The sequence below is a fragment of the Polistes fuscatus genome, unplaced genomic scaffold (assembly GCF_010416935.1).
Source record: "Polistes fuscatus isolate 324 unplaced genomic scaffold, CU_Pfus_HIC Scaffold10, whole genome shotgun sequence".
Lineage (NCBI taxonomy): Eukaryota > Metazoa > Arthropoda > Insecta > Hymenoptera > Vespidae > Polistes > Polistes fuscatus.
The window spans coordinates 5,830,447-5,853,949 of NW_025112998.1; the positions used below are offsets into that span (position 1 = coordinate 5,830,447).

General features: G+C 27.5%; 2 protein-coding genes and 3 long non-coding RNA genes across 8 annotated transcripts; 3 read left to right on the plus strand and 2 right to left on the minus strand.

The window, feature by feature from the left end:
* The first annotated feature begins 169 nt into the window (after positions 1-169).
* Positions 170-875, plus strand: LOC122524028. Its single transcript, XR_006305434.1, has 2 exons — positions 170-385; positions 464-875. It is a non-coding gene; the product is annotated as an uncharacterized LOC122524028 (long non-coding RNA).
* Positions 876-7,699: 6,824 nt separating this feature from the next.
* LOC122525906 lies at positions 7,700-8,654 on the plus strand. Its single transcript, XR_006305914.1, has 2 exons — positions 7,700-8,513; positions 8,591-8,654. It is a non-coding gene; the product is annotated as an uncharacterized LOC122525906 (long non-coding RNA).
* Positions 8,655-11,165: 2,511 nt separating this feature from the next.
* On the plus strand, positions 11,166-12,333 carry LOC122525905. Its single transcript, XR_006305913.1, has 4 exons — positions 11,166-11,286; positions 11,440-11,507; positions 11,593-11,697; positions 12,184-12,333. It is a non-coding gene; the product is annotated as an uncharacterized LOC122525905 (long non-coding RNA).
* On the minus strand, positions 11,387-13,928 carry LOC122525904 (facilitated trehalose transporter Tret1-like). The gene is made up of 2 exons (XM_043648936.1): positions 13,292-13,928; positions 11,387-12,845 (listed from the first exon to the last, which is right to left on the minus strand). Exon 2 carries the CDS (start codon positions 12,797-12,799, stop codon positions 11,387-11,389), a length of 1,413 nt encoding a protein of 470 aa, XP_043504871.1. The 5' UTR covers positions 12,800-12,845; positions 13,292-13,928.
* A 1,367-nt stretch (positions 13,929-15,295) lies between these two features.
* Positions 15,296-22,887, minus strand: LOC122525484 (ATP-dependent RNA helicase TDRD9-like). Of its 4 annotated transcripts, none has more exons than XM_043648323.1 (4): positions 22,406-22,887; positions 20,170-21,725; positions 19,419-20,071; positions 15,296-19,337 (listed from the first exon to the last, which is right to left on the minus strand). In XM_043648323.1, the coding sequence occupies exons 2-4, from the start codon at positions 21,635-21,637 to the stop codon at positions 15,468-15,470; spliced, it is 5,991 nt and encodes a 1,996-aa protein (XP_043504258.1). In that variant the 5' UTR covers positions 21,638-21,725; positions 22,406-22,887; the 3' UTR covers positions 15,296-15,467. The 4 variants fall into 4 exon arrangements, with proteins under 4 accessions (XP_043504258.1, XP_043504252.1, XP_043504270.1 ...); XM_043648317.1 differs by having other exon boundaries at positions 21,798-22,887; XM_043648335.1 differs by having other exon boundaries at positions 20,170-20,411; positions 20,844-22,887.
* Positions 22,888-23,503: the final 616 nt, after the last annotated feature.

The window sequence follows — 23,503 nt, forward strand, 5'->3', positions numbered from 1 at the left end:
ATAAAATTGAATACGCGATTAAAATGAAAACACAAATTACATGACAATAATAAAGAACTCGGCAATTAATAAGAAAAATAATGAAAAAAGTAAGATTAACCGACGATATGTTTATATTTAAAATAGGAAGATAGAACATACGCTGAATAAAATCGATAGATCAACGATTGTGGGTATTTATTCTAGAAAGTGCATCATCTTCGTCGAAGAGTTATGTTCTGAATCCGCCACTGGCCTGGACAACCACCTTCACCACGTCCTAGGGACCTAAGCTATTGATCGAAACCGGGAAACGAAGGAAGGAACGCGAAACCAGCTGCGCCGCGAATCATATTGCCGCCCCTCCATCGAGCTGGAAAACGTAACGCGTTTGCGCGTTTACATGGTAAAAGAAGAAACAAAAAAAATAAGAAAGAAAAAGGAGAGAAAAAATGAAAACTAAAATCTGCCCCGATTATTATAGGAACGACCGGCTACGCGTTAGCTGTTACTTTACAAGGATAACGTTTAATGAGAAGGGAAACCGGTAGTCCGGACCGGAAATGATAAGCCAATCGAATTTTCCTTACGAGAGATTTATTTTCGCGTTCAAAATAATATTAGAAATTTTATTTAAAATTTGTATATATTGTGATATCATGGTTTTTATTTTGCATTTATTTTAAATTCGAATAATATGAATATTTGAAATTAACATTTCATCAGATTTGGATTGGATTTTTATAGTGGATATAGAAATATTTGTTGATTATGAATATTACAACTAAAATAACACAATATTTACTTGTATAATATATGACACACTTTGATTAATTTTATTTTTAGTTAAGACAAGTTCAATGACCTACGACAAAATAATTAAAAATTGACCAAAATTGTGATATTTGATTTCTTATTAATATTAAGGGACACCTTTTGGATTGTTTTTTTTTTTTTTGATAATTATAATAAATAAATCATTGATTTTTGTACGATTGTTAATTTGTACGAATTGTTTTTTCGGCATCAAGGGAATAACGAAGAAGAGTGCGAAACAAGGTCAGATTTGATAGAACTTGCTGACAACCTTGCCTTCTAATTCGATTATTATATACTCTAAGAATATTTCTCTTCTTTCAACTAACATTTCTTTCCACTTTTCTCTCTCATTTATTATCACGATCATCATCTCGAAGCATAATAATTTTCTATGCAAATTTAGTAAATATAAAAATTTCATCGTGCTATTTAAATAACAAAGTTTCCATTCTTTTCATGAGATATGCAAGTATTCTAATCACATAATGAGAATACACAAAATTTACATAAGAATATTTACTTTTCGTACCATTTTTAAATGTTTTCCTTTTTAATGAAAAAGCGTATAAAAATATGATCAAATATTTTCTATTCGATTTGGGGAATGTATTTATAAATTTAGAAAATATATTTATGAACGTAATAATTTCAAATAAAGCTAATACGCATTTTCATTTTGTTCAATAACTGGACCTAGTAGCATCTTTTATCTCGTGGCCCAAATTTGGGAGATTTCTTTCTCTTCTCTCATGTTTTTTGGATGAAGATAATGGAGGATAAAAAAAAGGGAATGTGTTATATGATTTCCGACAAGATAAATTACGACATTACTTTATACTATATTTTTACTCGTTCTGCGTTTTATTACTTCTACTCATACTTCCCTTACTTTACTTTTTTTATTTACAACAACAAAAAATGAACAAATAAAAGAATACATAATATTAAATTTGTATAGATAACGTTATAGATGGTTGTATATTATATAATAAATAAAATCAAATGCTTGCGGTGTGGAAATGGAAAATGTTGTTTGTGAGTGTTCAATTACGAAGTGAAAAACGGAAGAGTAATGAAATATCAAGAATCGTATTTCCATAACTACCTACCATCTTAAAAATTGCATTTTCTAAATTGAGATAACCAAGCGTTAAACGTTCATCAATCCCAGGTATTACTAAGATTTGCAAAGTAAACACCGGTAAATCCTATTAATTAAAGCATTTCGTAATACACAGTCTACGATATTTTGATTCGGTAAAAAAGAAAGTCATTTTAATAATCTTATATCTTATGTAATATGTAAATTTTGTCAAGAGTTATACGACTTAAAAAAAACTACATAAATGAATATTTAATTATAATCTTCTATTTATATGCTAAATTATTATAAACCGTTTTTTGTTTAATTGATAATATATTAATATTAATAATAAATATGTATTTTTTATAATATTTACTTAACATTTTTCTTTACCCTTTCTTTTTTTTTTAATATAATTTTTCAATTTATATTGCTATTAATATTCTATTACGTTATTTCTATCTTTGAATGTCATAAATCTATCTCTCGTGTTTTAAAAGAGACAAATCTAATTTCAAATTATATAAAGTAAGTATCTATAGACGTAAAAAAAAAAAAGAAAAGAAAAAGAAAAATCAACATTATTCAGAAAAAGATCGACGAGTAGTATATACTTGTTTAAAGAGTCCACATGAAAGTTTATTTTCTCGGTAAAAAGTAAAAAATAAAGAGTTGTATCATTTCTTTACGATATTTATTATATTTATCCTAAGAGTAAATAAAATGGTCATGAGAAGCACGAAAATATCCCAACAAATAATTCTCAATGATCTTGGCACTTGTAAAATACCGAGAGTTAAAACAGAATGACTAAGCGTCGTTATGTATTTTTTTGTATCTGTAAATGTGTGGACGTATACACATAATACATATACATGGAACAATTTTATCCATTTTCCAAGAATAAATATTCTAATTTATGTATTTTAAACAAGTTTTTCTATTAACCATAATTCTTTTTATTAATTATTTGATCACCGTTCATATAGCTAAATTATATTTTACATTTTTATTGATAAGTTTTTTAATTTTATATTCTTACAAATATTTTAACTTAAAACAAAACATATTACTTTTTTCTTTTTTTTCTTGCGAATGATTTATCTTGCTACGAATCATCAACTTCGTAACCGTCTGGTGGAACAGGATTTTTTCTAGGATTGTGGAATAGTGTGTGATTACCATCCCCCCAAGGAAAGGGCTGTTAAAATGGAGCGTGTTAATTGATATCGACGATGATATAATTATCGGGACGCAGGCTTTAACTCGTCCTTGGTTATTAAAAAAAACAATATAAGCGAGAACAAATATTGATAAAAAAAAGATAAAATAGAAAAATTGTCATAAACAAGTTAAAAAAAGGATATTCATTTTTGAACCGTAAATAATATCATTTAAAGTGAAAAATGTTAGATTAATGAACATATATATATATACACGTTGAAGTTATTTTGTGAAATCCGTTAATATGTAAAATGACCAGCTAAATTTTGAAATAACATATAATAATTATGAATTTAAATATAATCTCGTAATTTCCCCTAAGACTATTAGTTTTTGTAGCGTATAATAGAATTCTTTTTATATACTTTCTCAAAAAAGTTGATTTATTTCGATGGAAAACCAAAATGGTTTCTTCTATGATTTAACTGAATTGCATAACTAAATGCTGACATATTGTGTAATACTAATATTTCAAATGTCACAGTTAATGATAATTAATTAATTATCGTGAAAACAGTTGTTTATGATGGATAGATAGATCGAGGTCAATATGAAAAAGGAAATAAATTGAAAATGTATAATTTCAAAGCTAATCAGTGTGCGGTTAACCGAAGCGTTCCTTCATGTAGGGCTTCATTAATCGATTATCGGGAATGTTGAGGGTGTACAAGGGATTACTACTTCGAAATGCGTGGAACGCAATAACTTGGTCATAGGAGTATCAACAATGACATTAGATAATATATAGAATATTTAATATATATATATATATATAATATATAAATAGAATTCTTTTTATATACTTTCTCAAAAAAGTTGATTTATTTCGATGGCAAACCAATGGTTTCTTCTATGATTTAACTGATAGTAATAGAATATATAATATATATATATGTTCAGAACACTTATAATATTCTTATAATAAAAAAAAAAAAAAAGAATAAATACCTTTGTTCGTCGATACATATATGGAACATCGTAATATGGCGGTCTTGGTTTCTTTTTTTCTTCTTCCACTTTTGGTTTAATGATCACTGACGCGACAAAAAGTAATACGTAAGAGCAAATTGACAGAAACCTCCAAAATTTGAATTTTGTCGATACTGTATAAAAAAGATTAGACTGTTGTAAGGTTTTTTTACTAATAATTGATTCTAATTTTGTATCCACCCCCGATATATGAAATCATGAAAAACGAAGTACAAACGATACAAAAATTACAATGTACCAAATAAATGTATACTAATAATATTACCTTTTGGGGGACAAGGAAGAACAGGTTTTTGAGGTGGACAATAATAAAATTTGTTGTCGAGTGAATTAGGATCAGTAGGACATTGGGAATATGATTCCGCGGGACAAATATCTTTAACAGAAGAATTGGAATCCGATCGATAAGTCGTTTCCTCGCAGTATTCTTTTGGAATATCATTTTCACAAATGTTATTTTCGATTTGATCCTGCTTCACATTGTTCTTAGAAGGATCCTTACAATTTTTATTTTCCAACGATGATTTCGAATGAAATTTCGTTGTACAGGATACGTCATCGATCAAATTCAAATTATCTTTTTTCGTAGAATAAAATCTTATGGTAGAAAGGACGAGCCCTTTTTGCCAAGGATAATTTTCCATCATCGAGATTGAGTAACACGAATGATTGGATAACGTCCAAAAGGATGAAGAATTTTTTGAGGGTTTCATACATTCTTGCCAAATACTTTTTTCCCTGTTATTTTTATTATTATGGATTTGTTTTTTATGAATATTGAATTTTAAGGTATCGCCAAGGACGAACGAATAAGACAAAATCGTATTTGAATAAACGAAATCTTTCTTGTTAATAAAAATCTTGAGGATTTTTGATTTACCTGCTTTCGAATTTGTTTTCCACTTTGCGGATAGTCGACATTTTGTCGTTGCGACATGTTTAATTGGTTTTAAATTCTTACAAATCGGATCGAGGTTAAATCGATTTATATTCAAATCGAATAAATGACCTAATGTATTTTTTCTATCTTCTAAAATTTTTCCACGAGATCTTTTGGTAAATATTTCTTTTAAGTTACGTGATACGAGTGTTGATATATATTTAGATTTCTTCGACAGGATTTCCATCAATCGTAATTCGTTTTTCCAAGGGGATACAAAACGTGAGTGGGTGTAAATCTCACGTAAGAGCGACGATAACGTTATCATTTTTTATCTACATCGTACAAATTTATCGATGAAAGGTATTATGTATATTTATGTAATCATTTATAACAAGAGAAAGTATTATTTATGTAATAAAAGATCGAATAATATTCGAAAACGAAAGGTTAGATGTCAATGCGATATTTCAAGAATTGCTTCGATATAATCGAACGAGAATCGTATCGTTCTCTTCGACGTTTGATATTTTTCATTAAATAATAATAATAATTCTTTTCATTTTAATTTTTTGTCGAAGTTCTGATTAAGTAATTTAATTACAATGATTTCTAAATTCTGGATTATCAAATTGAATTGGTATCTTCTTTTATATAAAAAAGAAAAAAAAATTGAACAAGATGACGTTACTTTAATTAGTTTTCGGACTTTTTTTCTTTATATAAAAAATAAAATTAATTATTGTGCAATATATTCTATCATTTTGAAAACTCAATAATGATTATTAAAAATGATTAAATATTCCTTTGTTAAATGATTAACTGATTATTGAATCTTATATCTAATAGTTTATTACTTTAAAAAAAGTAAAAAATAAAAATAAAACAAAACTAACTTGACCTAAATATTTAATGCTCTTTTCTCGTTCATCGCAATTCGTCGTAATTTAGAATACTCGAGAATTTTCTTCATACCTCGGTCTTTTCTTCTAAATTCTGAATATCGGACTTACGTTAACCGCGAACGTTCCTTTCCTAAATGTTTATGAATTACCTCCACTATTTATAGCATTGCTTATTACAGGCTGTTACGTGTATACGTTTGCTCTAACTATAATGTTTTAAACGTTCTAAAATACTGTTATACGTCTTATAAATTAAATTGATTGCATTCGAAAATATATGCATTGTTTTCATCGAAAATAAATTTTTGTTATTTATAATACCCAATGTGTAACACTTAAAATCGTATGATCGATATTTTACAATTAGAAATAATCATTTTTCAATATAGAAACTCTTATTTTCTTTTTTTTTAAAACAAAATAAAAGTATCCTCTTGCGTGCGTTGAGTTTTTGTGTCTATATAAAATATTACAAAATTCAATATACTATAATCTAGGAAAGAAAAAAAATGTATATGCGTATATGGGTCTCTTTCTTTTGAATATAAAAAGCATATTTAAAAAGCACATAAATACTTCGTTTAGTATGTATTAAATGATAGCGCCAGTATGTCTGGCGCATGAAACGAATGAAAACGAACAGGACGATCGTATATGATAGAAAATATATCGTCCAGGAAGACCCATTTGTACCAACCATCTTCCCACGTTCTTGTTTGTTTGCCACTTTTTATCGAGAACGCTGGAAATGAAAGCATGTATCCTTAAAAACCCATTTCGAAACTTAATATTCAATATAATCTACGTTTTTATAGATTATTGTTATTCAACCAAGTTGAAAAAAATTCCATTTAAAAGTAATAACGATTTACGAGATTTATATTATTCAATAATATATACATCGTACGGGTGATTAAAACTAATTCAAGATTAATACTAATCGAAATAATTCCTATATGTAAATATATGATTAATATTTAAATTAGATATCACACATTATCATTTATAATTATAAAAGATTACAAACAGTATAATATGATTTATGATTGAATATTATTGACGAACTAATCGAATGCATGATTGAAATAATTAAACATTAATAGCGATCAAATAGAAATACGTTTGCGAATTATGGAACGTTACATTACTACAAAAAAAAAAAAGTAACAAAAGTTCTTATAATATGATAAGATTATTTTTATAAACACAGGATATGATACTGTTAATTCGCAATAAAATAAAATAATTTAAAATAAAATAAAATAAAATCCCTTCAAATTTCTCGAGATAGAAATAATATTAAAAATCATTGAAAAACAAAAACAAAAAAAAAATACCAACCAAATAAATAACAAAAAAATTACAATAAAATATAAATCCAAATAATAATCAAATATAATAATATAACAATATATAAATTAATATAACAAAAAATTACAATAAAATATAAATCCAAATAATAATCAAATATAATTATCAAAACGTTACTCAAAATAATTACGAATTAAACAATAACAAAATTTGAAGTAGAAGAGAATATAAACATGTTAGGAATGAAAAAGAAAATGAAGTAATGCCATTGGCTTTGGTAGTAGAGTACAGTAGGTTCATGGAAAAGGAGGATACTTTTTAGCCAGGCTGCGCGGCAACCTTTGACATTTGAAGAGGGGTGGCGGGTCGTTTTCATCCCCCTCATCCTCCACCCTTTAACATGAAGTACCTACAGCACGTAGATACTATATACCCTATATTCCCAACGATCCGTTCGCTTGTTCGTTCGTTCCTTCGTTCGTTCGTTCCTTCGTTCCTTCGTTCGTCGTTCGTTCTGAAAATATGTATACAACGTGAGTAGAAGAAAATGAACAGGGGGTGAGGGGTGTCGAGAGTCGAAGGGTTCGGGGGTTGAGGATGAAGAGAGGGGTTTGTAGATACCCGCTGGCGTGAAAAAAGGCTCGGGGTTAAAAGGCCACCTGAGAATGAATTGCTACATTAGTGTGTAGAAGTAAAGAGTGGGGAAAGGGGGCAGGGTAGGGTTCGTTTGGTTCAAAGATCGTTTCTCTCTTCGATCTGTTCGATTTAAATATTATTTCTATGTATTATTGTATGTGTAACTGTGCGAGTAACTGGATGAGTGTTATATGTATTTCTGTGGACTTTTTATAAGTACGAAGATGTGTATTTATCAAATTGTATACAATTGATGATATTACTTTTGTTAATTCTAATTTTAGGATTTGTTTCATTTGTTATTTATATAATATGTATTTATGATGATTTTATTTAATTATTGAATTTAATTTTAATTAGTATTCTTCTCGAGTTGAAATCGTAAGGAATAATGAATAGAATAGAAGAAAGAAATCTTTTACGATTTATTAATTATGTTGCGTTATTTTTTTATCGTCATTGCGTGTGTATCGTTGTTATTAAATGATCGAATAAACTAATCACCCGTTTACACTTTGATTGCGCGCGCATCGATATCTACCCTTCTCCCTCGGTTACACGCAACACATATATATTCTATCTCTTTCTTTCCCTTTTTTCGAACTCGTTCCAGTAAAGCTCGAATTTCAAAATGTCGCCCGCGGGTAGACCTTTGCTCTTAAAGTTAAAAGGACAATCGCGAAAAGTAAGTTTAAGCTTCGACGTTTCTGGAAGATTTAATGAAACGAAAATACTTTGACATTTGTATTTATTTGCCGATAGATTTACATTTAGAAAATATTCCAATTCAAAGGTCGAGGGAATTATTTTGGAACTGGTAAAGAAAGAAAGAGAGAGAGAGAGGGAGAGATAGATAGATTTGAATAAATTAAATATAACTAATAGATAAAACATAAAACATGTCTTAAATATATATTTACATAATTTTTTAGAATATATATATATATATAAAAGTATATAAAAGAAGACATTAGAGTTCTTCGTAAGGTTAGGCAAGCTTCGTCTGATCGAATCGATTGTGTCGACAGTGACGTCATATAGAGTGAGAGAGAACACGACTAGGAGTAAGAGAAAGAGAGAGAGGGAAGGTATATACTATATATGTGTATGTGTGCATGTATGTATGATATGTGAAAGAGAAAGGTAAATGTAGAGTAAATAAAAAGAGGACGAGATGAACATGAAGAGTGAGAGAGATAAAATATATATGATGAAATGCTCTCAATGACGTCAACATTTCAAAAAGTATTCTCTCTCTCTCTCTCTCTTTATCTATCTATCTTTATCTCCCTTTTGTGTCGACCTGACACTGGATCCCTACAATTCACTAAAACTTTTAACAATAGTATAGACGAGTACAGTGTACTAAAGAAAGTTTCTTATCGACGAATAATGAATTCACTGCGAATCGAGAAAAATTTCTAGATAACAATAATAACGTTTTATAGATAACATTTTATGGATCAATGTTATAAGTAACACGTACCTTGCATTGCTTAAGCGTGCAATTAAAAATATTCAATGCGATTGGCGATTGTTTTAAATTACATTTTAGACAAATTTTTGGAATTGCAATTTGAATGACACGGTAGGTTAGGTAAAAAACTATATTACCGACACGATAGGAGTTAACATTTAAGTAACAAAAAAAAGATTGACCTTTTTATCTACGTATAGAAATATATCTATAGAAATATTGCATTGAAAGGATTGATAAAAATTTCTTTACCTTTGGTTATTATATTAAAGCTGAAAATAAACGACATAGATACGTTATTGTAGAGATATATATGGTACGATGTATTTTTAAATTATCTTTCGAGAATAGAGAGAACATCGTGAATCTTCATTTTCTTTCATTAATATTCGTTTGTACGTGTGACTAGATAATACATTTTCTCTGTAATACTAACTTACTTTAAGACGAATGATCTTGTCTTCGAAATATCCATTTGTCAAAATTTCAATTGCACATTCTATAAAATGCGCGCGAAATTCAAATGGAGTGTCAATGTTACTACGAAGTATTAATTACTACAAAATATTTGGAATACATATTCTTATAATAAATCATATAAAAGGAACGTTGTAGAAATAGATATGACTTTGAACAATTATCATTAAATCTGACACAGGAAATTTCTACTTGGTTAACGATTCACCGGTCAAAACCATTTTAAACTCATTCGATCATTGACGTATGTACTTACATATCTTTTGTTCCACATTTGGTTACTAGCAGTACATACATATATGGTGTATATGTTGTATATATATATATATACATATATATGCATGGAAATATTCAAGTACTCCTATATTCACATTCCTCTTTTTTCTCGTTGATCCGTTTAATCAGTACACCCAGTTATTTTCACCATCTTTTTTCTCTCTCTCTCTCTCTTCCACTCTCGTTTTATTTTTCAAACTATCTTTCTTATTCTATTCACAGGTATTCATACATTCGTATAAAGGAGAACGCAAATATGTAATCATAAACGAAGGTCGATACGTAATAAGTATTTGGTCTCACAATCAGATGTGAATTTTCTTTCTATTTTCTTTTTTTTTCTTTTTATATTAATTAATTATTTAATTAGTTATTAGTAATTAAAAAATTGAAAACGTTTTTTTCCCCATTTCTAAGCAAAGAAATGAAGTTTTCTATTGTCTTTTGTTTTCAATCAATTGTTCACTTTTTATTTGTCCAACTCCTCAACTTTACTTTATTAAATATTTTTTATTTATCGTTAATTAGTTGAAAATAATTATTATTGCGAAGTCGTTTATTAAACAGTTACCGTATATACAAGCAGTACTTTACTATCTAAATGTTTTAAAATTATCAACCGTATATAAAGAAAATTCGTATGTTTCACGTAAAGATTGCTTAAATTATGTTTCACGTAAATATGATTAAATTATAATTTTTCTTAAAAATATATTATACATATATATATATACTAAAACGTTAACATTTCACTTAAATATGAATAACTATGAAGGCGATTATTTAATTTAAACGGTGAGCAAGTAAGCTAATCGAGTGAGCCACTATAGTGTCGCATCGACCTGAAAAAAATATTCGCAAAAGCCACTCTAGTGGCAGGCCGGCTAAGGCGATATCGGTAATAGTAGTGTCCTGCCTTTATCTTATCGACCATCGATAACATTAGTTTTCTACTTTGAAAATATATCGACGGTCGGTAATTGCAGTTTTCTGCATTTAAAATAGCGACCGTCGGTAATCTTAATATAAAGTATTATCGACGTAGAATAAAATAAATTAGAAATCTACTATTACCGATAGTAATAATATAATAATAATCTACATTAACTTAAACGATTATAAATTATGTGTATAAAACTACAAATAGTATATTATTTATAAATTCGAAACATATTACAGACTTTCAAAATTTATGTACAAAAAAATCAGTCTCGCAATATGAACATTTGTAATTACACATTACACAATATTATCTATATACATTACATTTATATATATAATATTATATATATATATATTTATATAAGATTTTTTCTTAATATTGGAAATTATGCGTTTAATTCACGTTGAATTTGTTCTAACGATTTTCCTTTTGTTTCAGGAACCACAAATATAATAAAAGGAATACCTACAGCACAAATGATTGCATATAACCAGAAGGTACCATAGGTATGTAAAACATTATTCAAATTTACAAAAGTTTTAGTTACAATAAATGCCAATATCCAATTTAACAAACATGCACTACTACCAGCGATACCTTTAATTTCTGGTGCAAAAAATTCACTGATCATCATCCATGGAAGTGGACCAAGTGCGATTCCAAATGAAAAGATAAAAAGAAGAACGGATAGTAAAGGTAACCAGCCTACATCAGTTATATCCATTTCTTCTATAAAATAGAAATGAATACCAAATAAAAAATTAGATATAGACGTACCAACAATAGATACTATAAGCAATATTTTTCTACCACGACGATCAACTATCATCGAACCAGTAATTACCATAATTATTCCAATTACACCAATCATAATACTAGCCTCGTTACCAGTAACCGAACCACCAGCTTTCTCAAATATAGAACCGATATAAATTGCTATAGCATTAACTCCGCTCAATTGTTGAATCGTCATTAGACCGTAAGATATAAGGATAGCTTTTTTACAAGCTTTAGTTCGTATAGCTGTTCGAAAAGATACATTATTTCTTTTAATCTCTTCAATCGATTCTTTCAATAAACTTAATTCCGGTTCAATATTATATTGAGAACCCCGTAACCTCTTAAAACTTTCTCTGGCAGCTGTTTCGTTTTCTTTCATTAAATAATACGTCGGAGTTTCAGGCATGAAGAAGAATACTATGCCAAAGAGTAACGGTGCGACACCAGCCAAAATGGATATTTCAAATATATTTAAAGCTCTACTTGAAACATATAGTATTAGCATACCTATACATAAAAATAACTGATAAAATGTACCTAAACTTCCACGTATTTTACTCTCACTTATTTCCGAGGTATACATTGGACCCGTTACGCAAAAAGCTCCACCGCTAAAACCTGTCAGAAATCTTCCGATATAAAAATAAATGACAGAGTTAGCAAATATAATAAACAACCAGCCAATCGTAAATGGTATTACAAGTAATAACATAGCATTCTTTCTGCCTATCATATCTGAAAGTGTACCAATTGGTACGCACGAAACTGCAGCACCAAGAGGTGCCAACGATCCGACCCATGAAAATTCTTCTGGTGTAATAGGAAACTTGTATGTTTCGGATAATTTGATACCATCTTCACCGGTCTGTGATGTCCATGATATCATTAAACCTGCTGCTATTGCTCCTACCGATACTGCAAAACTTGCTATAAACTGGGGAAGTTTTTTCGCTTTGAGCGTTTGACCAGTTGTGTAGACAAGGGCTTCGTTAGAAACCCCAACATTATTTTTCTCCATAATTTCTTGAAATAGTTTTTAGTAACTGTTTTCTTTCATTTGTCCTCTGAAAGAATAACATTATTTTATTACGTATGCGTACGTGTGCGTATAAATATTTTTATTATTTACAATAACAAATTTTCTCACAGTAATCTCACGATTAATTAATTTTAATTATGATCTTTTATTTTTCTCTCTATCGTTTAGCTTGATCGAATTTTATTTTTTGTTTATATGTAATTCTATTTTTAAGTAAGACACTTAAAATTATATCATTGGTAGATTATCTTTAAAGTAGAGAGAGAGAGAGAGAGAGAAAATAAAAATGATTAAAAAATAAAAATGATTTCTATCTTTATTAATATAATTAAAAGTTATTAAGAGATTAGATTTTGGATAAAATGTAAATGTAATCTTATAGCTAATTTTTCTATCAGCTGATCTTTACATAATTAAAATTATGTAAATTGTAAAAATAATTAAATAAATTAATGAAAAAGATACACATACATGCAATAAGAAGATCCAAGAAGATGATTGTCCCTTTTGCAAATTTAATGCTGCATCTCGTTGAATTGTCCAATTTATTTTTCTTTAAATTATTAAATTTCCAATATTGTCATTTGATATTTCAATGAACGATAACGAACAATTGATGTAAACTTTCTCAATAAGATGTAATAAATAACGAACACATTGAATTTCTTTGAATTCCCTCCTATTTCGAAACACTGTTCAAACGATAAATTTGAAAAACTTGTTGAAACCGATCAGTCTTTTCACGTTTTCATTCTGCAACGAAATGAGACATTTCGTATTTTGTGTTTCGGTTTATATAGTTATTTATATTTCCCTCTCTTTCTGTTTCTCCTCTATTTCCTTCCCTTTCTTTTCATACACTGATGGTTTATTCTTATGTTACATTGACATTGTTATCTTTTTCATATCCACTGATTCGTTCTTATCAATTTAAGCATTTGCTATTTTTTTCTGATTCCACTTCGCTGCCAGATTATTTTTTTTTTTTTTTGATAATAATGCTTACTCATCGTGTATGTAATTAATAGAGTTATGGAAGTTGTGCATCGAATTATGTATTAGATATAACATACACGTATTGTTCGATAAAATATAAATTAATGTACAAATATTATACCAAAAATTTACTAAGAAAAAAAAACACAACCACACACACGTATATATAAATCCTAAGAAAAATTATTTACAAATTATTTAGAAAAAGAAAGAAGTGGTTTTTTTTTCCTATTATCTATTCTTTTATTTTTTATTTTTATTTATCTATTTTATTCTATTATTTTTACGATTAAATTTAATTTAATTTTTGTTTCGTTTTTTTTTTTTAACCATATGTTTATTGCTTTGAACCAATACTACTATATTACTATTATAGAACCATTATACTTTTATTTATTATTTACTATTTTCTTTTTACATTTATCTACTTACTGTGCGTTACTACTAATATAATGTGATAAGTTTAATAATAATTACATAATTTTCATTTCCGTTTTGTTTTATCTATACATTACATTGTACTACACTGTAATTAATGGCCTTTAGGGAGCCTAGGCTCTAGGGTCAATAAAATATTATTAAATAAATAAATAAATAAATAAATTTTTGTTTTCTATTATCAATATATTAGTTTGGTTTATGCATAATTTCTATTATTTCGATATTTCAAAAGATCACTTCGTCCATTATATAATGTCTTATGATCGACACGTGTTTTAGCTATGTTATGACATGATAATGTGCAACAATTATTTTCATAAGAAAATTAATCGATTGAGAAATTTTAGATTAATGATCTATTAGTTATCTAATCATTATCGTTGTTTTGTATATTTTTCTCTTCTTTCTTCTCTTTAATTGTTCTCTTCTTTTTTTGTTTTTGTTATCATTTCTTAATTTTTATCTATACAATTAATAAATTATTTGATCGTTGACTGTTGAGACGATTATATCTTCTTTTTATATGATTTAGATTATAATGTAACAATTATGAGAAATCAAAGATATAGTATTAATATTTTTTAGTTTTTTTTTTTTTTTCGACATTCATATATAAGTAGATATCGAAATAATTTTTTTTTGCAGATTTTTCTTTTTTTGGCTATAAAGAAAATTATAATCGATAGACAATGAGAGATAACAAAGATAAGAAACTATATATTTCTAGTTGGATAAATTATAGCGATAATATAATCAATAAAGATTCGTTCAATTTTATAATATTTATCTGTAACGTTTTCGTGTGTTTGATAATTTTCATTTAATACGATAGTATTAGTAAAATCAAATTTTTGTCGAATAAAAATGAATAAAAATCAAATTTTTATGCTATATTTCATAATAATACAAAAATTACATTTATTTATATTAGATATCATTATGATTACTTATGTTATATATTTACATTGATTAATTACGATTAATAAATATTTTCATAGTACAATGAACTGTGGAAAAGATATAAAAATTGATAATTTTATTAATTACAATGATTTATTATGTATAAAAATGAATGTTCAATCGTTTTAAGATTGAGTCGTGATGTTTAAATATGTAGAAATATTTTTTCGAAGATTTAAAATAATATAATATATATAGATTAGCTAAAAATAAAAATCGCACTTTACTTCTATATTATTGTATCAATTCGTTAATCGTTTAATTTAGTTTTTTTTTTAGGTAGTTTTTTTTTTAGTTTAGTTTTTTTTTTAGGTCGTTTTAAATTAACTACCGAATGAATTTCGTAAATATGATTATTACAAGACGTATTAAATTCATCGTCGTGTTTGATTATTTCTGATTCCTCGTACAATCCCCATTTATAATAATCCCACAAAAGTATATTTTTATTGTAATGTCTTTGTTTATTCAATAATTTCAATAATAAATTTTTGATTAAACGTGGACGAATAATTTTTTTTTTCATAATTTCCTCATGATTCATATCTTTGGAGTAATATGCCATTTGATTCATATATTTTCGTAGTATATTAATACATTTAATATCTTTTAATGATATATTAAAATTGGACTGTATTTCTATCTCATGTTCTGGAAAAATATTACATCCGGTATAATTATCGAATCCTAATCCGCAAAGTGCACCGGCGTAATATGTACCTCGTAAATTTCGTCTTAATTCTAAATGCGATGAAAATATCAATGCAATTAATACTCCTAATCCAAATTTTTCTTTTATTACAGTGGTGTTATATAAAATCAATGTATTGTCATTTGTGTTACGCATTATTTTACCAGCGACTAAGAAAATATCTTGCTTGTATGTGTCTTTCGTATCATTATCAAGAACAACCGAATTAATTGAATTGCAATCGATTATAGTTTTATGGAATTTGTTAGCATTAGTTAAGGCTGAAAAAGTACATTCAAGCAAAGAATAAGGACCACGTAAGATATTTCTTGACATGCAATTGTATTTTTCGACATGCAAATTTGATTTTGTAAAATCATAGGAATCATCTGAATATTTGTCATTATATTGCATCTTGTTATAACTTTCTATTGCTGCTCGGGACATGTTTAACCATGTAGTTCTTACATGATTGTTATCTTTTGATAATTGGCTTTCTTCTTTTACTATTGCATATGTTTTAGTTATTAACATTTCATTTATATTATATATATTGTGATTAGTTATACAAAACAATGTTAAAGATACAACATTATTAACAACGGAATAAATTTTACCATATAATTGTTTTTGATTACAAGGAATTATCAGGTACATTCCCTTAAGAAAATGTAGAAACGACTCATATTGATTGTCTTTATTCGGATTTTCTTGAATATTAGCTAAAACACATTCTATCGCGAGGGCTGGGATTTTATAAATATAATCCTTTAATATTTTCATCATAATATTAGTTTTAACTGTTGCTGTATAGCCTATATCAATTAAATACAATCTAGCATACGGTTCACCCAATACTTTAATATATTCTTTCACTATTGCACGATAAAATACCATTGAACCATTTTTGCCATATAAATTCAATGGTACAGCAACAAGATCATTTATTTTAGGTAGAGTATTAAATGTCGTTACCGTGTTGAATTCATGGTTCAGAGTTTGAAATATCAGTGACATTTTCATGTCTATTTGTGAATTAGATACGTGTACCCAAAATTGGAAAGGACTAAAGAACAAACTTACTGTAATTGGAACAGTTGAGGTTGTAATACCCGGTAATATTGGATTCATATAAGCATATTCGTCTTCTAATAAATTCATCTTTTCATTGTTACGATTTATCATATCATAAATATTACTATCCTTAGAAAAATCTTTAGCAAATTTCTCATTTAAATAATATATTTCGAAAGGTATTTTAAGCTTTCTCATTTGAACCGATTTATAAACTGCCAATGGAATTTTTCTTTCTATTTCTTTACCAAATTGAATATGTACTTGCGAATATAAAGAACAAGGGATTATTTTTTCGATACTAGAGGTAAAGTAACGTTGAAAAATATTTTCTATTTGTCGCGTATAGTAGCGTTCTGGTTCTTTCATTGGAAAATTTTCTAAAACTACCGTATCCTTTTCATTAAAATTCTTCGTCACACAATCTTTGCATACTGGATTTTCAAAATTTGTACATTTATTATAATAATGTGGATAAAATGCTCCGGCAATAACAATTTTAATAATTAATTCTCTTTCAACTTTGTCGTTCCATTTAATCGCGTCTTTACTATTCATTTCATCTATGCCAAACTTACGTAATTTATTTTTAATGCAATCAATTCGAGATGAAACTTCGTTCAACACATCTATTTGAAGGAAATTTTGTTTGGTCCATTTTTCTTGAAAATTCTTACTCATTTCTTGTATTTTAATCCATTCTTTGTAAACATTTAATAATACTATACAATCGCTACCTGAATTATCGGCCCAATTAAGTTTTTCAAAATAAATGTTTAAGGCATGTTTTTTATCGTATACATTGAAAAATGTATCTTTTACTGACATACAACAAGCAATTATTATCATATCTTCTAGAAGACCGTAGAAATAACCTAGCAATATCAATTTAGTAAGATGAATTTCTAACGGTAATGCACCCATTAAATATCCGAGAACTGTTAATTGTGTAATATTGATATTATTTTTATCGGTATTACGTAATGCACCATATTCTTGTAATAACAGTCTTGATAATTTTACATTCTCAGGAGGAGGCGGATCAATTAACGAAGAAAATATATGATCAGATTCATCCGAATGATAAATTTTCATTTGAATGAATATATCTTCGAGCGGACATTTCATTATTTCAGGATTTGATTCTTTGGGTAATATTTTCTTATAAAATTTTCTCGTTACTAATCTATATAAGTATCCTTCTCTCTCGCAATTGATACGATTAGAACGTTGTTCGCAAGTTTTTTTACTGGCCCATACATTTCTTAATTGCGGAATTTTACTCTGTTGGTCAATCTCTAATTGTACCGTTAAACAAAAATCTATAACATATCTTATGTCAGGTATTTTAATACTATTTTCAGCAATATTTGTTGTTAAAATAATACGACGATTTTTATTAGATAATTGTAAATTTAATAATTTTTCTTGTTTAAAGATATTCACCGAAGAATCAAATATGATAACTTTCCATTGGTACTTTTTATATTTATCCGACATTAATATATCATACATTTGTTCGATTTCTTGAATTTGCGGCAAGAATATTAGAAAGCCACTTTTAATTGGATTCCTCTTTCTTCTAGGAAGTATTTTTAATTGAAAATCTTCAATAGCCTTTATTAATTTAACACAATAAATCATCATACGTTTTGTTATTACCGTTACGTGTTCTGATACTTTTGGTAACGGTCCCAACATAAAAAGTTCGTGCAAGTAATTGACGTTTCTATGAATAGAATATTGTTTGGAAAAATCAATGATAGATGAAGATATATCCTTATTATCGTGTACAAAATAATTAACAAATTTGTTTAAATTAAATATTGCAGACATGAGTATTATTTTTACTGTCGATGAATTATTCGTCAAATATGTTTTTATAAGATACAATAGGATATCCAATTCTTTACTGCGTTCATGAACATCGTCAAGTATAATATGGGTATATCTATTTACATTTCTTTTCACAAATTTACGTAATAAAACGTAGTTCGTACAAAATGTGATAAAAGTATTTTTACTTATATGATTTAAAAAATCCGTATGATATCCTACATTAGTTCCTAAAGACCAATTCCTTTCGTTACAAATCCTCTTTGCCATACTGATAGCAGCAATGTGTGTGGGCTGGGTTACGATGATATTACAATCAATATTTTGTTTTAAACAAGAATCATATATAAACAATGGTACATGCATTGATTTTCCACATCCACTTGGTCCCTTGATAAAAATTAAACGATTGTTATCGATTTTTGATATTATTTCTTCTTCCACTGTAGTGATGGAAAATGTGGACATTGCAGTATAACGAAAATTTTCTTCTTTATATAAACTTTTTGAATTTTCAATCTGTAATTCGGAATTACTTTTTGTATATTCTTCGAAAATATTCTGCGTTAAATTGTTAACAGATTTAAATTAATTACCAACTTTTTGCTTAATGCTTTCGTTTGATACTACGATACTACTCGAGCTAGTTGCGTCACTTTCATTTCTATCAACGTTTTCGGAAGATGCACCTTGTGATGTAGATTTCTTAAAACTTGAACTTAATGAACTACTTATATTTCTTTTATTGGTATTTAATTCGTTCTCCTTGGAAGATGTGTCTTCTGATGCAGATTCCTCAGAGCTTAGATCTGATGAATTAGTTGTACTATTTCCACTGGAATTTAATTCATACTCATCGAAAGATGTGTCATGTGATGTAGATTCCTTAAAACTTGAACTTGATGAACTACTTATATTACTTTTATTGGTATTTAATTCGTCCTCCTTGGAAGATGAGTCTTCTGATGCAGATTCCTCAGAGCTTAAATCTGATGAATTAGTTGTACTATTTTTACTGATATTTAATTCATACTCATCGAAAGATGTGTCATGTGATGTAGATTCCTTAAAACTTGAACTTGATGAACTACTTTTATTACTTTTATTGGTATTTAATTCGTCCTCCTTGGAAGATGTGTTTTCTGATGCAGATTCCTCAGAGCTTCGATCTGATGAATTAGTTGTACTATTTTTACTGATATTTAATTTAATCATCTTAAAAGATATGTTTTCTAATGCAGATTTCTTAGACCCTAGAATTAAAGAATTTTTGATACTAGTAACAATAGTATTTAATTCAATCTTGGAAGAGGCGTTTTGTAATATGGATTCTGGTGAATTGGTGAATTACTTTTACTCCCTGGACTGGTATTTAATTTATCATCCTTGGAAGATGTATTTTGTGATGTAGATTCTATAAGGCCTTCAATTGGTGTATTACTTTCATTTCTTTGATCGGTATTTAATTCATCCTTCTCGTAAGATTTGTCTTGTGATGTAGATTCCTTAAGACTTGAACTTGATGAACTACTTTTATTACTTTTATTGGTATTTAATTCGTCCTCCTTGGAAGATGTGTCTTCTGATGCAGATTTCTCAGAGCTTCGATCTGATGAATTAGTTGTACTATTTTTATTGATATTTAATTTATCCATCTTAAAAGATATGTTTTCTGATGCAGATTCCTTAGACCCTAGAATTAAAGAATTTTTGATACTAGTAACAATAGTATTTAATTCAATCTTGGAAGAGGCGTTTTGTAATATGGATTCTGGTGAATTACTTTTACTCCCTGGACTGGTATTTAATTTATCATCCTTGGAAGATGTATTTTGTGATGTAGATTCTATAAGGCCTTCAATTAGTGTATTACTTTCATTTCTTTGATCGGTATTTAATTCATCCTTCTCGTAAGATTTGTCTTGTGATGTAGATTCCTTAGAACTTGAACTTGATGAACTACTTTTATTACTTTTATTGGTATTTAATTCGTCCTCCTTGGAAGATGTGTCTTCTGATGCAGATTCCTCAGAGACTAGAATTGGTGAAATACTTTCAGTTTTTTGATTGGTATTTAATTTATTATCCTTGGAAGTGGTGTCATCTATTGTACATTCTTCAAAAATTATACTTAGTAAACTATTGTTACTACTATTTAATTTATCATCCTCCAATAATGTATCTTGTAATATATGATCTAATGATATGTCTAGATGTGGTGAACTATTTGTATTACTTTGATTGGTTTTTAATTCTTCCTCCTTGGAAGAGATATCTTGTAATGCAGATTCTACAATACGATCAATTGATGTTTTATTTTCACTTACTCGATTGGAAGAGGAGTCATGTACTGTGTATTCTTCATAAAGTATAGTTGGTGTACTACTTCTACTACTTTGATCGATATTTAATTCCTTTTTTGGAGAGGTGTCTTGTGATGTAGATTCTAAGTCTGGAATTTGTGAATCAGTTTTATTACTTTGTTTGGTATTTAATTTATCATCCTCGGAAGATGTGCCTTGTGGACAAATTTTCTCAAAGCTTAAATTTAGTGAACAATCTTTCGAAATATCTTTAGAAGTATTTGTTTCTGTAGTGATTTCGTGAGCTTTAGAAGTATTGCATTCCTCTTCATTATTGAAACTTGTTGGGTTCTTTCTCTTCTTGCTTCTCTTGCTGGGAGTTACTTTCAGTTTATTAGCCAAGGGAGGAGACACGTTCAATTTTTCCGAACTTTTATCGGAATTTTTTTTTAATAGTCTTGGAGATTGTCTTAGTGGTCTGAATCCACTGTCTTTACTAGCTCTTGAGTTAGCCATTTAAAACTTTTGCTTGTTTATAAGAACAGCTCAAATTCTTCCAATATTCGCAATTAAACGAATGATACGCTTGTTAATCTTGTTTTATCTGAAAATTATTAATCTGCTTAAATGCAAGTGAAACGCGTTTTAATTTAATTTCGTCTTACTTTATACTCACTGTTAACGGAAATGTTTAAAATCAAAATTAACGACAAACGTTCTATTCTTGTAAATACTAAACAATGATAGTAGCGTGTCCTTATATTCGATCGATATAAACAATGACTCAACGAGATTATTAATCTGAATTTTTGAGAAACAATATAATTACAAATTAAATTTTTGGACTTAACAAAGGATCACATTTTACAAGAAGATAGCCAAATTGATGGAATGCTGAGTTTTTTAAATGAAACTTTAAAATATTATTTTTTCATCTAACGTGAAACAAATTGGTATATAAGAATGCATGCCGAAACTTCTTACTTCGTTTTCTTAGAAATAATTAAATATTATTGAATCTTACACTATGGTGTCATAGTGTATGATTCTAACGGGGTAAAATTAAATAAAAAGAATCTGTGTTGTGTTCAACTTGGCTCTTTTCTTGTTAGTGATGTGTTTTACTCTTATTGTTAGATTATATTACATTTTTCATGTTCTATGAATAGAAATTACAATTGTAAAGGATATCGATAATTAATCGATTAATTTCTTTTTCCATATTTCTATCACTGATTAATAAGTTCAAAGTTTTATTTAAAAATTTCGTTAAATTGTACGTACCTTTTAAACGAATACCATTTACTATCGGAATCTTTGGCACAACTTTTTATTACTGTTCGTTATTTTTTCTATTATATTAATAAATAATTTTAACTTCACATGGGAAAAAAGTAAAGAATCACTCTTCGCAGATATGAAATAATGCGTATAGTAAGTGATCTTTCTAACGCAATAATTTAAATCTAACTGCCTTGTTACGTTTCGAATTTAAATCGTATAATCCATTACATTATTAACATTGTAAACATTGCTGAACTTGAAGGTACAAAATTGATGTATATATGTATATACTAACATATATGAATTTATAAAAAAATTTAGATTATATAGACGTTAGCACATGAAGACATTTGTATATACGTGAACGTATATTTACAAAAAAACAGTATATTTGTTTGTATACTATATTTTGGTTGTATTCATGTATACATATACATAAGTACATACTTCCGTTACATATAAAATATACGTATACGTATAGATGAGGATTAAAATATTATTTAAATATAAACGTTTAGTAGGAATATATTTTATTTTTATTCTTTCTTAAATATCTCTTATATTCGTTTTTGAAATGTTAAAAATACCTTAATAAAAGGTACCAAAACACCGTTCCATTTATTTATATAAAAATCATTATTATTACCTGCGATATATTTACATTTTTTTTGAAATGCATACTGTTATACAAATAACTGGAGATATTATTATATAATGCGATTACGTAAATATTAAAATGATCATTCTTTCTCATTTTCGTTCAACTATATATCAGAATATCGAACTTTTAATTAAGACAATTCAACATTCGATATTTTTTTTATTGAACAAATTTTTTAATTATCTATACTTAGTGTGTTAATAAATTTTTGAACAATTTATCAATTTAGTTCATTTATTTGATACCATACAGTAAAATATTATTCTTATGCATGTTTATTTATATGGATATTTGTAAAAGAAAATGAAATTTGTTTTAAATTTTAATTATCATTATAACGATACCCATATACATTGTAAAATTTTAAATAAACGAGTTTATTATATGACATATCTTGTACGTTTAACCAAATGATTTCAAATAGTTTATAAAATATA

Excerpts from the sequence above, each read along its gene's own strand:
- LOC122525904 (XM_043648936.1), bottom strand. The coding sequence starts at position 12,799 with ATGGAGAAAAATAATGTTGGGGTTTCTAACGAAGCCCTTGTCTACACA.
- LOC122525484 (XM_043648323.1), bottom strand. The coding sequence starts at position 21,637 with ATGGCTAACTCAAGAGCTAGTAAAGACAGTGGATTCAGACCACTAAGA. Across the intron at positions 20,072-20,169 it reads TACCAGTCCAGGGAGTAAAA|GGTCTAAGAAATCTGCATTA; the intron begins GTAATTCACCAA and ends CTTTAATTCTAG. Across the intron at positions 19,338-19,418 it reads ACGAAAGCATTAAGCAAAAA|ATTGAAAATTCAAAAAGTTT; the intron begins GTTGGTAATTAA and ends TCCGAATTACAG.